The sequence below is a fragment of the Schistocerca piceifrons genome, chromosome 1, assembly GCF_021461385.2.
Source record: "Schistocerca piceifrons isolate TAMUIC-IGC-003096 chromosome 1, iqSchPice1.1, whole genome shotgun sequence".
In the NCBI taxonomy this organism is placed as follows: Eukaryota; Metazoa; Arthropoda; class Insecta; order Orthoptera; family Acrididae; genus Schistocerca; species Schistocerca piceifrons.
In genome coordinates, this window is record NC_060138.1 from 737666543 (window position 1) to 737682784 (window position 16242).

At 39.1% G+C, this 16242-nt stretch overlaps 1 protein-coding gene across 4 annotated transcripts in view; it reads right to left on the minus strand.

Annotated features, from left to right (window-relative positions):
- LOC124711518 (ATP-binding cassette sub-family C member 5-like) overlaps nt 1-16242 on the minus strand; it is a 538718-nt gene that overhangs the window by 382845 nt on the left and 139631 nt on the right. For all 4 annotated transcript variants that reach the window (XM_047241664.1, XM_047241655.1, XM_047241649.1 and 1 more), the window contains one exon: nt 1339-1486. In XM_047241664.1, coding sequence (XP_047097620.1) covers nt 1339-1486 — 148 coding nt within the window. The remainder of the gene's footprint in view (nt 1-1338; nt 1487-16242) is intronic.

Below are 16242 nucleotides of genomic sequence, written 5' to 3' on the forward strand. Positions count from 1 at the left end.
TGGAAATTATGAAAACCACAACTGATGAACACCTGAAGATAAAAATATCAACTATTTTGTGAAAGCCTTTTTGGGATATGGTGTTAACTGAAGCATCTGGAGATATATTTCACCCACTTCCGAAGGAACTACAAAGGCAAGAGTAGAACAATCACAGTATGTACACAGACATCTAAACATTTATTCTTCTCATGCTATATACATGACTGGAATGAGAAGAACCCCTTCATATGCAGCGCAATGTTAAACACCCTCTGTGATATGCTTCATAGCAGTTTGCAGAGTATGTACATAGTTATAGAAATTTCACCAGCTAACAGAAATTGCACTGCATACGATACTATCAGATTTAAGTGCATTACCATAGGATTCGCAAATAGGTCCCACTCTTATTTTTTACTTGCCTTAATGTGTCTCCAAAAAGTGTCAGTCTACAAGACAAAATTCTATTTTCTATTATGGCAATTCAATAATTATAAATAAAGACATCAGTGCCACTGTTGTGTAAAGCTGATGATAAGACAAAAGTACACACAAATGGTCAGAGAAAAACAAAGTAACCCTTAACATAATTATGAGCAACAGTATGAACAATAACAATACTAAAGCAAACAGAATTACTGTCTCAGTAAACAGTGTAAAGACAAAAAATTGTGTGTACAAATGTGAGCAGAAAACAAAAATGCAGAGACCATATTAAAATAATAGCAAACAGATTTTCATCTGGTTCATATATCCTAAGGGTATTATCATCAACTGCCTCAGTGTAACTTGTTATTCATTCTATCATTATATACACAGCAATAATTTAGGGTTTATGCAGACAGAACAAGAAAAAATCATGTTCCCATCATTATGCCAAAAACAGCTATATACACAAACAAAATGCAGGATACACTGAGCACTTAAAACTCAAAATAGTATATGTTACCAGGGACTCAATAATAAATCAATAGAAATCATTAAAGAAGTATCTGAAACTGAGACAACAAGAAAACTATTAAACCATATCTTACAAAGAAAAGTTATTATATAGTTAAAGAGTATTAAAATAAAAAATAGCTAGCACATTAACAAATTTGAAAAATCAAACTGCAGGTGCAAAACTAATCTTAATATATGGTGCAATATTATTTTTGAAATTGCTATATGTAGTGTATTGTATACATCTATATTAGGTGTATATATCAGTGTGTGTGTGTGTGTGTGTGTGTGTGTGTGTGTGTGTGTGTGTGTGTTCGACTTTTCTGTATCACAGAGATAAGCAGTGATTAAATAAATCTAAATAGAATGTGGACTGAAATAACATAAAGTGTCAAATTAAAGTATGGAGCTCACCTAAAAGTGAATCACAGAATCCTTTTTCCCAGGCATACATTTTGATGAACTTAATACTATTAAGTATCTCAGTCATTAGCTTCACTCTCTTATCAGTTATTTTCACAGCTCTTCCTCTAAAATATGCAGTCATCCTTGATATTGCATACTAGAAGGGAGAGAAATTCAATGTAATAAGAATGAAACATAAGGAAACCTACTTTTAATGGAACGACTGCACATTTCTTGCAATAATCTAAGATCAAGTATGACACTATATGTGCTATAATACCAACTGATTAATCTATTCCTACATATTATTTCTCAAGCTCAAGTGTCTGCCTGATGAAAATATTATCTTTTATTAATGGCACTACCGAAGCATATTCAGTCAACATACAGACTTAACACAGAAAAATGTGGTCCAGTAGCAATACCAGCAACTGTAGCATTTGGTTTGTAAGAAAATGTTTAGTTTACATGTCTCATGAGGACTCCCTTTTAAGTTCTCACAAAGTCTACAAAGAAAACATTTTTTGTACAAATTGTTTCAATGTTTCTCAAAATATTCTTGATTGCAATGTATACACACCTGCATGTGTCTGAACTACTCCTGAAAACATTTTTTCCGCATTGATGTTGGTACCTAAAAAATATGATTTTAGAAGTATTCAACAGTTTCTTGACATGCTGAAAATTGCTGACCACAAATTTTTCATTTACATAAGGGAATGAAAAGGTACTGTGCATACATCTCTTTCATCAGGTAAAACTAATATGTGCCCAAAAACAGTGCAGGTAAATCCCGCGAAATTATCAATCGATAGTTTTCAAAATGTGGAAGTAAATACGAACCTTCTTGGTCAACAAAATTCATGTGACAAAAATTTCAAAGCTATTGTATTGGGCGACAGCCAAGCCCGCAATGTATCTAAATTCTTAAATGAAGATGTAGACTTCAAATGTTTAGGTTATGTTTATCCTGAGGTCAGTGCAAAGTTTGTCCTGAAAACCATAAACCGAAACTCTGCCACAACAAGCACATCTGATATCGTGATAATTGTAGCAGGAACAAACAATGTTGCTTGCAACAACAGTCAACACCTGATAACTACTCTAAGAAGGAAGTTACCTTGTATTATATCTAAAAAAGTGTTTCTGGTTGACGTGCCATTCAGACACGATCTTCCAAATTGGTCATGTGTGAATGTAGAAGTAGCAAGTACTAACTCACAGATACATAAATTATGCTCAAAATACGCAAATGTTACCTTAATAAAAGCAAGTGAATTTAGTAGAGATCTATACACACGAAATGGATTTCACCTTAACAACTTAGGTAGAAATGAAATCACTAAATTCATAACAGAAACTGTAAAGAAAACAAAAGTACAAAGTAGCCCCACAATACCACTCGGCTACAGAGAACTGAACATCACCCCCAATGCTACTGTTACATCCGACAGGTCTCACGAAAATTTGGTACCCAAGTGCAAAAATGGTTTGGATCATACCAACATCAGAGCTCAATTCAGCACACCTAATATAGATAAAACTAGTGATTGCTTATCACAGCTGTCTATTCCTGCAATAGTTAACTCTCAAAGGAAATCTTTTTCAGACTAAAGAACAAAAAGAGTTACAGAGTTAGTGTTGTACCCAGTAATGTGCCCGAGTCCCACTCACTTGAAAAACCAGTGTACTCACACAAAAAGTCAAAATTTTGTGTTTTCTTCCAGTATATGCAAAGCATAGGGAACAAAAGTTTAGAACTACAAATATTTTTAGAAAGCTTTAGAGACACTATAGATGTGCTTTGTATAGCCGACATTGGCTTAAAGATAATGAAGCTGCCTATTTTTCACTTCCAGGATTTCAAATGGTCAACAATTTTTGCAGAACTAATAAAAAGGGAGGTGGCTAGCTAATACTTGTCCGAGATGATGTATAATGTAATCCATTACTTAAAACCAAGCATACGAACTGTGAAAAGCATTTTGAATACGTCACAGTAGAAGTTAAATGTATTAAGCTTTTAGTTATATGTATCTACAGACCACTTGATGGTAACATACAAATATTCACCTCCAAACTAGATATGCTACTACAACAGTACAGTTTAAAATATCCCAGTATTATCTTATGTGGAGACTTTAATATAGATTTTCTAGTAGAATCCACTGCTTCCCAGAAAATAGTGAATATATTGCAATGTTATAACATGATAAACTTAAACAAAAAACCTATTAGAACAACTAATACCAGTTCCTCTGTAATAGATGCTGTTTTTGTTAACAATGACATGTCATCTGCCTGCAAACTAGACAACATCTCCAACGGTATATCATATCACAATTGCATGATACTGAATATGACCATGCAAGATGCAAATAGACAGACAGAACCTCCCCAACAGACTTACAAAAGATCAACTAGCAACAAAAATAATATAGCACATTTCTCACTTCTGCTCCTAAAGCTGACTGGAAAGGTGTCTATTGTGCCAGCAATGTTGACAGAAAGGCTAATGAATTTATGAGTATCTTGCAACACTGCTATAAAGTGGCATTCCCAATCAAATTTACAGCTAAAAAATACACATCTCAACTGTTCAATAATAAATGGTTAATACCAGGAATAAAAACCTCTTGCAGAAATAAGAAACTGCTATATGCCTACAGTAAAACTATAGACAGTGAGGTATTCCCTAACTATTTCAAGCAGTATAAAAGAATTCTAAAGCAAAGAAAATGTATAATAGGCAATTCATTATCAACTCAAGTAATAAATCAAAAGCCGTGTGAAGACTGATAAATGAAACAGTTGGCATAAAAGACAAGACACACTCAATAACCTGCATTAAAGATCAGAATGGTGTTATCACTGCCCCTAAGCAATTATGTGAAATATTTAATGATCACTTCACAAATATTGGTGACAAGTTTTCTTCTTTAATCAAGACTCCTGCACTCACTCATCACTCAGATTTAGCATTATTCTCACAATCAATTTTCCTTGGCCCAGTCACACCAAATGAAATCTGCAATATTATAAGGCAGAGACCAAACAAACATTCCTGTGGTCCTGATGTTATATCTGATTGACTTTTAAAATAGTCTGCCATCATGTGTGTGAACCACCGTCAGATATAATAAACTGCTCTTTATCATCAGGTCAATTTCCTAGAATTTTTAAAGCAGCAAAAGTTTAAAAAAGGGGAAAGGAGTGATGTAAGCAACTACAGACCCATCTCAGTCTTATCAAGCTCATCAAAAGTCCTAAAAAATCAGTATATGACCGTGTTATAAATTTATTGGAAAGTAACTGCTTACTAAGTCCTCACCAGTTTGGGTTTAGGAAAGAGACGTCAATAAATGTAGCACTATACTCATTTTTAAATGAAATCTATAGGGCACTCAATGATAGAAAACACACAACAGGTGTGTTTCTTGATCTCACTAAAGCTTCTGATCTTGTCAACCATGAATTACTTTTGGAGAAACTACTATGTAATGGGATTAGGGGAAATTGCAATGACTGGGTTTGGTCATATCTCTCAGACAGAGTACAGAAAGTAGTGGTCCCCTTTTATTTCCAATATTCATCAATCATCTGCCCCAAAGCATTCAGGAACGTCTACCAGTAATGTTTGTTGATGACACCAATAGACTGTTTTCAAATCACTGTCCTCATCAACTAAATTCCACAATTGCTGATACAAATTGTAGTCTGGTAAACTGGTTGAACAAAAACAAACTTCTCCTAAATAAAGATAAAACAGTGTATATAAATTTCCACTCGACACACAAGGTATCGTCTGTGATAGATGATATCAGGATTGAGAATGTGCCCATACAGCGAGAAAGAGCCACAAAATTCCTTGGAGTGTGGATACATGACACACTACAGTGGGACATAAATAAAGATAAATTATTAAGTAAAATGAACAGTTTGTGCTATGCTTTTAGTATTTTAAGTTAAATCTGTGATATCAAGACACTAAAATGTGCCTACTTTGCATTATTACACTCAATAATTACATACTGCATTCCTTTTTGGGGCTTCTCCCATAAGAATGTATTTATTATGCAGAAGCGAATAATTAAGATAATGAAACAAGCACCCCTGTCTTCCACCACTAAACATCTCTTTAAGGAGCTCAGTATTTTGCCAGTGCCTTTCATCTATATTGATGAAACAGTGTGTTTTATTCATGAAAATCTCCATATATTTACAAAAAATAGAGATGTTCACTATCATAATACTCGTCATTCCAATGACATATATACACTCCTGGAAATTGAAATAAGAACACCGTGAATTCATTGTCCCAGGAAGGGGAAACTTTATTGACACATTCCTGGGGTCAGATACATCACATGATCACACTGACAGAACCACAGGCACATAGACACAGGCAACAGAGCATGCACAATGTCGGCACAAGTACAGTGTATATCCACCTTTCGCAGCAATGCAGGCTGCTATTCTCCCATGGAGACAATCGTAGAGATGCTGGATGTAGTCCTGTGGAACGGCTTGCCATGCCATTTCCACCTGGCGCCTCAGTTGGACCAGCGTTCGTGCTGGACGTGCAGACCGCGTGAGACGACGCTTCATCCAGTCCCAAACATGCTCAATGGGGGACAGATCCGGAGATCTTGCTGGCCAGGGTAGTTGACTTACACCATCTAGAGCACGTTGGGTGGCACGGGATACATGCGGACGTGCATTGTCCTGTTGGAACAGCAAGTTCCCTTGCCGGTCTAGGAATGGTAGAACGATGGGTTCGATGACGGTTTGGATGTACCGTGCACTATTCAGTGTCTCCTCGACGATCACCAGTGGTGTACGGCCAGTGTAGGAGATCGCTCCCCACACCATGATGCCGGGTGTTGGCCTGTGTGCCTCGGTCGTATGCAGTCCTGATTGTGGCGCTCACCTGCACGGCGCCAAATACGCATACGACCATCATTGGCACCAAGGCAGAAGCGACTCTCATCGCTGAAGACGACACGTCTCCATTCGTCCCTCCATTCACACCTGTCGCGACACCACTGGAGGCACGATGTTGGGGCGTGAGCGGAAGACGGCCTAACAGTGTGCGGGACCGTAGCCCAGCTTCATGGAGACGGTTGCGAATGGTCCTCGCCGATACCCCAGGAGCAACAGTGTCCCTAATTTGCTGGGAAGTGGCGATGCGGTCCCCTACGGCACTGCGTAGGATCCTACGGTCTCGGCGTGGATCCGTGCGTCGCTGCGGTCCGGTCCCAGGTCGATGGGCACGTGCACCTTCCGCCGACCACTGGTGACAACATTGATGTACTGTGGAGACCTCACGCCCCACGTGTTGAGCAATTCGGCGGTATGTCCACCCGGCCTCCCGCATGCCCACTATACGCCCTCGCTCAAAGTCCGTCAACTGCACATATAGTTCACGTCCACGCTGTCGCGGCATGCTACCAGTGTTAAAGACTGCGATGGAGCTCCGTATGCCACAGCCAAACTGGCTGACACTGACGGCGGCGGTGCACAAATGCTGCGCAGCTAGCGCCATTCGACGGCCAACACCGCGGTTCCTGGTGTGTCCGCTGTGCCGTGCGTGTGATCATTGCTTGTACAGCCCTCTCACAGTGTCCGGAGCAAGTATGGTGGGTCTGACACACCGGTGTCAATGTGTTCTTTTTTCCATTTCCAGGAGTGTATATAGCTGATCAACAGCTACATAAATGGCACCGTAGTGTAAGGCACAGGGGAGTATTCTGTACAAGGAGCTACCTGAAAATGTCAGGTCTTGCCAGAAAGGATTCATATCCAAAATAAAGTCAATCCTACAGAAGCACTGCTTCTATTCAGTGGAAGAATTTATGAATAGTAATCTAAAACAATTTTTGTAATGTATTTTACTGCATATGTTAAAATATTACTTTCAACTGACTTATTTGACTCTATTCACAGATATAACTGTTCCTTGTTATGGCTCATCTGCATTTATAATAACACAAAGTAAATAGTGTTACTCTGTAATCATTATCTGATGACTGTATGTAACATACCAAAAAAGTTATGATTCACTATGTACAGCATATAATTTATATAAATGTATATCTTAAGAATGTCTATACTTATGCATGTAACTGAATACCTACAAAATAAGTATATTTATTTATCAAAGCATGTTAAACGTAACTTACCCTACATCTATGTGTAATAACACAACAGGATTTCTGGATGAATAAATAAATGAAATGAAATGAAAAGTAGTTGTTAGATGATAAGTCAGATGAAGAAAGGCTATGAGACATTAAATCAATGTTTTTTTTCCATTAAATAATCAACTGTTTGATATGTTCCAATAATTTACAGAAATGCAGCTGTGTGATGACCGATAATCACTGATATTTCATCAGGTGCACACCCTGTCATTTTCAAGGCACACCTAGAGCAAGGAAACATTGTGCAAAGAAAAATATGACATACTTAGGTCCTGTTGAAATAACTGCAGCTGTCGATGTCATCATCTTGCTGCAGTCCAGTAAGTTATTTGAACATTGTATACACCAGAAGAAAGTGAGGTCTCAATTGTTTGACATGCTGAACAACAGTTGAATATGTCATGTTGAAGAATTATTTGATATTTTCAGGTTTTTTTCCTGATTTTATCAATATCTAGAGACACATTCTTGGATGCAATACAGAATTAACTGTTCTTTGATTCTCTACAGCAATAGTTATGATATATGCAGTGTAGCCAAAGAAGGAAGGGGTCATTGTCTTGGAAATACTTCATGAGTGAAACACTTTTGTTGGTTTCAATTCATCTTGGAACTTCCAACAACTGATTGCTACTTAATTTTCAACTTACATGAATATATTAAATTTTTGTCTCTTGTTTTAATGTCATATACATATTTTGCATTTTCTTGGTTGATATTTCTAGGCATTTCCTTATATTAATTGAAACGAACAAGTTTTGAGTTTCAATCAAACTGTGTGAGTTGCACCAGGAAGAGACCATTTCCACTGCCAAATGTTCAAGCAGATCTGATTTTACAGTAGTCTCTGATATGCCTCAGGGTGCCTCCACCACACAGCTAGTCAAATGCCAATCCTTTTCAGTGATGTAGCATGCAACATCATTGCATTTTGGAACAATAACTACAAAGTTCATCAGTGACGGAAGCATGAACGTAGCTAAATATAGCAGACTAACTGTAAACAACCTTTTCTCACAGTAACTGATTACCGTAAGTTTGTAAAAAATCATGAGGTGCTATTATTGAGTTAGGCACGTATGAAAATCATAGTGCATTAGCTTCCTCAGTAGGGAATGTCAAGTGCAGCACTTACTTTGGTTTGTGAAAAGCATTAATTTTACTCCCTTTATTAGGTGCTCTTCATTCTTTAGAATCATTCATATACCTTGATAGTTCATAATGAAATATGCCTAGAGACTGTGTTTGTTTTAAGCACAGGCAAGGGAAGATGGTCACTGTCTGCAAACATCTAGAAGCTATGTTGGCTATGGTTGATAGGGGCCAGGTTTCTGCCATAGACTGGAACAGCTTTAGAGTCCTTAGGGTGATAATTGTGACACTTCAGGTGTGTCTGGAGTCACATCAGATCCCTGACAATGACATGCTCAATCTTGCTTGTTCATCTTCACATGAAGGTGAACAGTGGACAATGTTTGAATTTCAGATCTACAGATGAAAATCAAATGTGGCCAGTGGGCAATGGACTGTATGCATTAACAGTAGTTGTTGTAGGTTTGTGAATAGGTGGTTATGGTGTGAGATTTGTACAAAGTATTTTCAAAGGGGGAGGGGGTGAGGGGGGGGGGGGGGTGCAGTGAGGAAGCCAGTGGGCATTCTAGCAAGATCCTCTTGTGGAAATGCAGTATTTGTAGCAGAAATTAGTTGATATGGGAGCAGGAGCATGAGATCTGTGCCCTTCAGGTGCAGTTACAATGTGCAAAAGAGGAACTAGACAGGTTGAGGAGGGTGAAGGGCACTGGGGTGTGGGAGCTGGCAGTTGGTAAGCAGGCAGCTAGGAGGAGGACATATTCAGATAGTTGTACTTTGCATATAACCAATAGATTCGACCAACTGTCAGAGTTGAGTGGAGAGGAGCCTCTTGTAGCTGTGGGTGTAGGAAACATGCAGCAGTTCACAGCAATTAGGGGGACTAAGTCAGTTGTAAATTCTAACAGAAAGAAGAAAGTTCTACTGTTAGGTAGTTCACATGGTAGTTGCAGGAAGTGTTGGGAAGTGGGTACTGCTTCACCAGCATCATGAAGCCTAGTGCAGGATTGGCTCAAGTGACTGTTAACACAGGAGAGTTATGTACGATTTTCCAAAAGAAGATTTGTTAGTGATTGTGGGTGCGGCAGGAAATAGTCTTGATAGGGATGGGGAGTATGATGTACGTGGTGACATGGTAAAGATAGCTACTCAAACTGGTGCCACTTTGTGCAACTGTTTCAGCGTCATGATTGACCTCATCTTAATGTTTCTGTTAAGTGTGTTAACGTGGAGCTGGAGATAGCACCGATGGAAGAGGGCACAGCTTACATCGCAGCGATGTCAGCTGAATTTATCAGTAGATCTGGTTTCACTAGGCATGGCCTGCACCTCAATAGGTATGGGAAGGGAAGGCTGGCAAAGCTTATATGTGACAGTGTAGTGCACGTTGGTGGGATCACTCATGGAAAAATTCCTATAGTATTTGGTGTTAGAGCAGCACCTTTTTTAGATTGACGTCAGCTGATAGGTATCTCTGCTTAAAGGAACTCCCTCTAACAAAGGAGTCACCTCCAGAGGAGGTCAGGTATCCACGTAGAGAAGGAATTAGCACATTTTATCAAAATATAAGAGGTATTAGAGATAAAGTTGGTGAACTGCTTATAGATGTTGACTCTGACTTTACTGGTATATCAGAGAACAAATTAAATAATCTGACAATTCAGAGGCTTCCTTTACAGGATACAGAGTAGCTGGCTGCTTTCAAGGAGCTTTTTTTGTGGAGTGGGGGAGTGGCCACATACGTAGAAAACAGTATTCCATTTCAGTCTGTAGACGTATCATGCCACTGCACTGCACTGAACAGAATGCACTGAATATTGTACAGAGGCAGTTGAATTTTGTGAAACTAAACTTCAAATTGTTGTTGTTTATAGGTCCCCTAACTTTGACATCAGTGCATTTATGTTCAAATTAGAGAGATATCTTGGTTCACTTTTTTTAGGAAGTACCAAAAATTAGTTTCATGTGGTGACTTCAACAATAATTTTGTATGTCGTTGTGCAGCAAGAAAAAGGATGTTGGAAGATCTCCTAAATCCATATGAGCTGATGCAGACTGTGCTTTTTCTAGCCAGGGTCCAGGGGAACAGTAGCACAACCACAGATAATAGTTTTATTCATTCTTTGTTGCCAGATGGGCACTCCGTTAGTAAAAGGGTGAATGGCTTTCAGACCATGATGCACAAATTTTAACATTAAAAGATTTTTGTACTCAAAATGGCTGCCTAGATAGGTAAGGTGGCTGCTTCTGTCCCCTCCCCCCCCCTCCTGCCCACCTCTACCCTCCCCCCTCATGATATGGAGGCACAAATTATAATTTTTGCTTTCACCCTCAGGAATAACTGTAGTCTTCAAGTTTGGAGCTTTTTGTAAAGATTAAACCTAAGGCACGGTCAATTCTGCAACAATATTAAATGTGTAATATACTGATTATTCCTTGCTACTCTAGTGTTTTCTTGAAGCTGTGAGAAAGGAGGACAGGCGCTCCAAGGCGCGGAAGCAGAGACGATGCTGAGGGCAGACGAAACTAGGAGAGATATTGTTACATGAAGTAAACTGTAAGGGGAGAGCCTTGCGAAAATGCAGATGCCCTCAGACATGGTCCCAGGGTGCTAGCCACTCTTCAAGGAATTAACACGTAACTTCATATGTCATCTAGACACTGATATGTTGCCATTGTAGAACTTTGTAACCAAAAGGCACGTATTAGCGATAAAGCCAGCTTGATACCAGCCCTGAGAACATCAACATCAGTAGGCTCACAAGGGTTACAAAGAGAGCAAAAACGCCAAAAAACTGTTGACCTAGCAGTCGCTACTCCGGGGAGCCCAAGGGGCTGGGCTAAATGACGTATAACAATAATGTTGCAAGCCTTATTTGGCAGAGCAGTTACGTTTACCTTTCAGCTGAACAATGTTGATACCAAATACAGACTTAGTTAGTGCAACAGCATTAACATCCCCACTTTAGGAGCAGTAGATGGGACCTAACTAAACTGTGACTGGCAGGGGCCTGCAAGAGACCTGCGGGATTGGCTGGGTGGCTTTAAGTGGGAAAAACAGTGCCCCGATGTGACTCTTTAAAACCCCTAGATTCTGCTTTTTTGCGGAGTTCTCAGTCAGACAATCTGGGTGCCGAATCCACATCCATCAACTCCAGCCTTGGTCAAGCTCCATGTAAGTCTGCTCTCTCACTTGGAGTGCCTCAGTGAACACTGTCACGTTTATTGTATTTTGTTTTGCAACTTAGTTGTTGCCTTAAGATGCTGCTAGTGTTTGCTACTGTGGTTAGCATCCACTCCTTGGACTTCTACACTGTCTTCTTTTGTAATAGTATTACTCACGCTTTTTCTAACCCTAGAACTAGCCTCCAGTGTATTAGTTAGTCCTGTCTGGAATAAACAACTATTTCAAAACACTGTTTGTCCAGGAGTCTCCACAACCAGTTCCCTACCAAGTCTCACCACCTGCATTTCTAGTAAATGCCTGTACCAGTGTTGGCTCAGATAGAAGAAAACAATCAAATGCCTTCAATGTGAATTATGCTTCTGCCTTCTGCTCTGTACCGCTCCGGAGCGCAGACTGACCAGTAACTCCTTTTCTTCCTCTCCCACCTATGTCACGACACGGCAGATGTGGATTTCTTAATGTACACTACTGGGTGAAGCTTGCGAAGTTTCTGAGTAGTTCAGGCACACACAAGTTTTAGCTACAGAGGTAGTGGATGTTGTGTACAAATGAAGGTATTTTGAGTTACAAAAACCAATCTATAAGGCTGACGAGTGGTTACATGCCATATATCACAAAGTAAGAGCACCTGCATGTGTTCCACAGTTAATTCCAAAAACATTCAGTGTAAGATGGCCACTATCGAAGCAGTTACTCAGCTTGATATTGCCTGACAGAGTTGTTGGATGTCCTCCTAAGGGATATTATGCCAAATTCTGTTCAACTTGTGCGTTACATCATCAAAATCCTGAGATTGTTGGGGGCCCTACTCATAATACTCCAAACATTCTCAACTGGGGAGAGATCTGACAACCTTCCCGTCCAAGGTAGAGTTTGGCAAGCATGAAGACAAGCAGCAGAAAATTTCGCTGTGGGTGGGCAGACATTATCTTGCTGAAATGTAAGACAAGGACAGCTCGCCACAAACAGCAACAAAAAAGGGTGTAGAATATCATCAGTATTCCACTGTGCTGCAAGGGTGTTATGAATGACAGCCAAATGACCACTGCTATGAAAAGAAACGACACCCTAGACCATCACTCCTGGTTGTTGGGCCGTATAGCTTGCAACAGTCAGTTTGGTATACAACCACTGTCCAGTGCATCTCTAAAAACATCTTCACTGGTCGTCAGCACTCAGTTTGAAGCCGGACTTATCACTGACAATAATTCCACTCTAGTCAACAGGTTTTCAGGCTCTGGAGATGCCACAGAAAGCAATGGGATACCAATCTGACTATTGCCCACCATACAGCCTGACAGCCAGAAGTAATGATTGGTGGTGCCATTTCTTTTCATAATAGGACCCGTTTGGTTGTCATCTTCTGCACCCTTACAGCACAGTGGTACATCGACAGTATTCTATGCCCGTTTGTTGTTCTTCATGGCAATCCATCCTGGTCTTACATTTGAGCAAGATAATGCCCACCAGCACAAAGTGAGAGTTTCTACTGTGCTTGTCTTCATGCTTGCCAAATCCTACCTTGGCCAGTAATTTAGCTATATTTCTCCCCAATTGAGAATGTTTGGAGCATTATGGGTACGGCCCTTCAACCATTCTGGGATTTTGATGATCTAACATGCCATTTGTACAGAACGTGGCATGACATCCCTCAGGAGGACATCCAACAACTCTATCAATCAATGTCATGCCAAGTAACTGCTTGTGTAAGGGCCAGTGGTGAACCAATACATTAATGACTTCTTCAATTTTGAAGTTCCTTCTCTTGAATAAAATATCCAGTTTTTCTGGAATTGTAATCCTTTTTTTGTCTGTATATGTACATCACATCTACAAATTGCCATTCTTTTTGGATAACTCCTTTGTGGTTCATCGCTTTTTTTGTCTTGGCACGCATATAATAAAAAGAGTGGTTTGCTTGTGTGTGCCACTATAACTCTGCAATCTACACCCACAGCCCCATGAAGGTTATATAGTGTGGAAGCCCTCCAAGCCCCTTCTATGATGCAGGTTTCGGTTTGGAACTGCGAGGGGTTGGTTTCAAAGACATGGGTGTCAAAAGAGGCATGGACTTCTTATGGGAAGTCAGTGAAGCAGCTGAGAACTAAGCACCAAAATGGCCGAGACTGGCCAGAATGTGCATTTTAAATGTTTGAGAGCATTGGAGAGTGTTCCAGAATGTTACAGAATTTTTTGAAAGGTTTGAGAATGTTATGGAATGCTACAGGAGGTTAAAAAATGATCTAGAAGGTTCCAGAATTTTCCTTTTATAAATATTTATAAATGTTGTGGAATGTTCTCAGATGTTTTTTTGTTCTTTGGGGCCCACAGTGCAAAATGTGTCTTTTAATGACATGATTATTTATGAATAATAGTCAGCTACACTACTATGTAAGTTGTTTATGTATTATCTCATTCAAAATGAGCCCATTTTTGATGGTCTTAATATAATGGGGTTGTAACTATGATCTGAAAATTTATAAAACGTCATTAGGTGTTTTACCTTACAAGTAACATCGTTGATGTCATGTCCTATCTGTTTTGGAATTATTACTTTCTCCCAGGTGTACAGTGGAGCTGTATATCAGATGTTACTTGTTTTCCATGTATAATTATGAAACCATTATATTAAGACCATCACTTATCTATGTATTTACAGAGCACTTGATGGTGGCAATTTGCTGAAATGGGCTCATTGAGAATGAGCTAAAACATAAACAACTTACATAGCAATGTAGCACACTATTATTCATAAGTAAGTTCTCAGATGTTTTAGTATGTTCTTGATGTTCTATAAAGAAATGAATAAACAAGTGACAGAGTACTTCATTTCAAATTAGGCTATTGCGAAATACTTAAATGGATATAGGAGTACTTAAAGAGTATTTTTTTTACTTAAAGAATATTTTTGATCCTTCAAGACTATCTTTGAGTATGAAATAATTTTTACGATTTTTGCATGTGTCCATTTTTACAATCTTCTTGAATGTCCTTGAGTGATCTAGAATGTTCTCAGAAAACAAAGATCAAGGGATGTGGTTCTTTTTCAGCTAGTTGCATATAAATTATATGCGGAAACATGAACTATGGCGAGGTTATTACCAGATGCATCCAAAAATGATGAACATGCTGATTTTCTTTTCTTAGCTGCTGGAGGATAAACACATGTAGAAAACCATCAGAGGATGAAAAATGTGTATGGGACACCATGTCTATTGAAAACCACCACTGGAGAATGCTATTCCACTTTCCACATTGGTCACGATTAAACACAAGATGAACCCACATCACAAATGTTGTAACACAGAAGTTACACCAACTCAAGCTGGAGACTCACAAGCACCCACCCTACAGGTCTGATCTCTCCCCATGCAATCATCACACCTTTGGTCCCTTAAAAAAGGTCTTGAATGAATAATTGATTCATGTTGGATGACAATGTGCAGCAGGCAGTTACAGACTTCTTCACACAGCAGGACATTGTGTTTTACCAAATGGGTATCTTTAGCCTTGTGCATCAGTGTGATAATTTCCTCAGTGCTCACGGCAGTTTTGCCTGACTGGCATCCTGATTCTCCACTGTATGGCCTTCAAATGGAAATTTTTTGATCACTCCTTTTTTTGTTCCTTAGATCCACAGTGAGGAGATTCTTGAGGATCCACCTCTCATCCTGGGGTCTGAGTGACCTGCACTTTCTTTTTAACCTACCCCAACCCAAACATCTCTCTTTCCCAAGGAAAAAACTAATATCTCTGACAGCTAGGATAGTGTGTGTACTTTTATGTGTTTCTACTAGCAATAGTTAAAATGTTGTCTCCTGAAAGTGAGAACAGGCCAACAGTCTTGTCTCACAATTTTTTTAATTTTTTCAAGTGAAGAAGAAACCAGACTTCATTATAAGAGTTGAAGGTCATGAAAGGGAAGCAATATTTGGGAATGGAGTTAGACAGTGTTGTAACTTATGCCTGTTTTTATTCAGTCTATACGGGAGAAAACTGGAAAAGTAATTAAAGGTCAGGCAGGAGAAATTTAAAAAATGACATTTGCTGGTGACATTGGGATACTGACAGAGGTGACAAAGGACTTGGAAGAGCAGCTGAACAGAATGGACAGTGTCCTTGGAAGAGATTATAAGATGAACATTAACAAAAGCAAAACAAGGGTAATGGAACATAGTCGAATTAAATCAGGCAATGCTGAGGCAATTAGATTAGGAAATGAGGCATTAAAATTAGTAGATCACATTTTCAATCTTGGCAGCAAAATAACTGAGGATGCAGAAGCAGAGGCTGGTAACAGCAAGAAATGCATTTCTAAAAAAGAGGAATTTGTTAACATCTAATATAATTTTATGTAATAGCAAGTCTTTTGTTAAGGTATTTGTCTGGAGTCTATAGAAGAAAAAAAATTACCCAAGAAGACAGAAGAAGGTT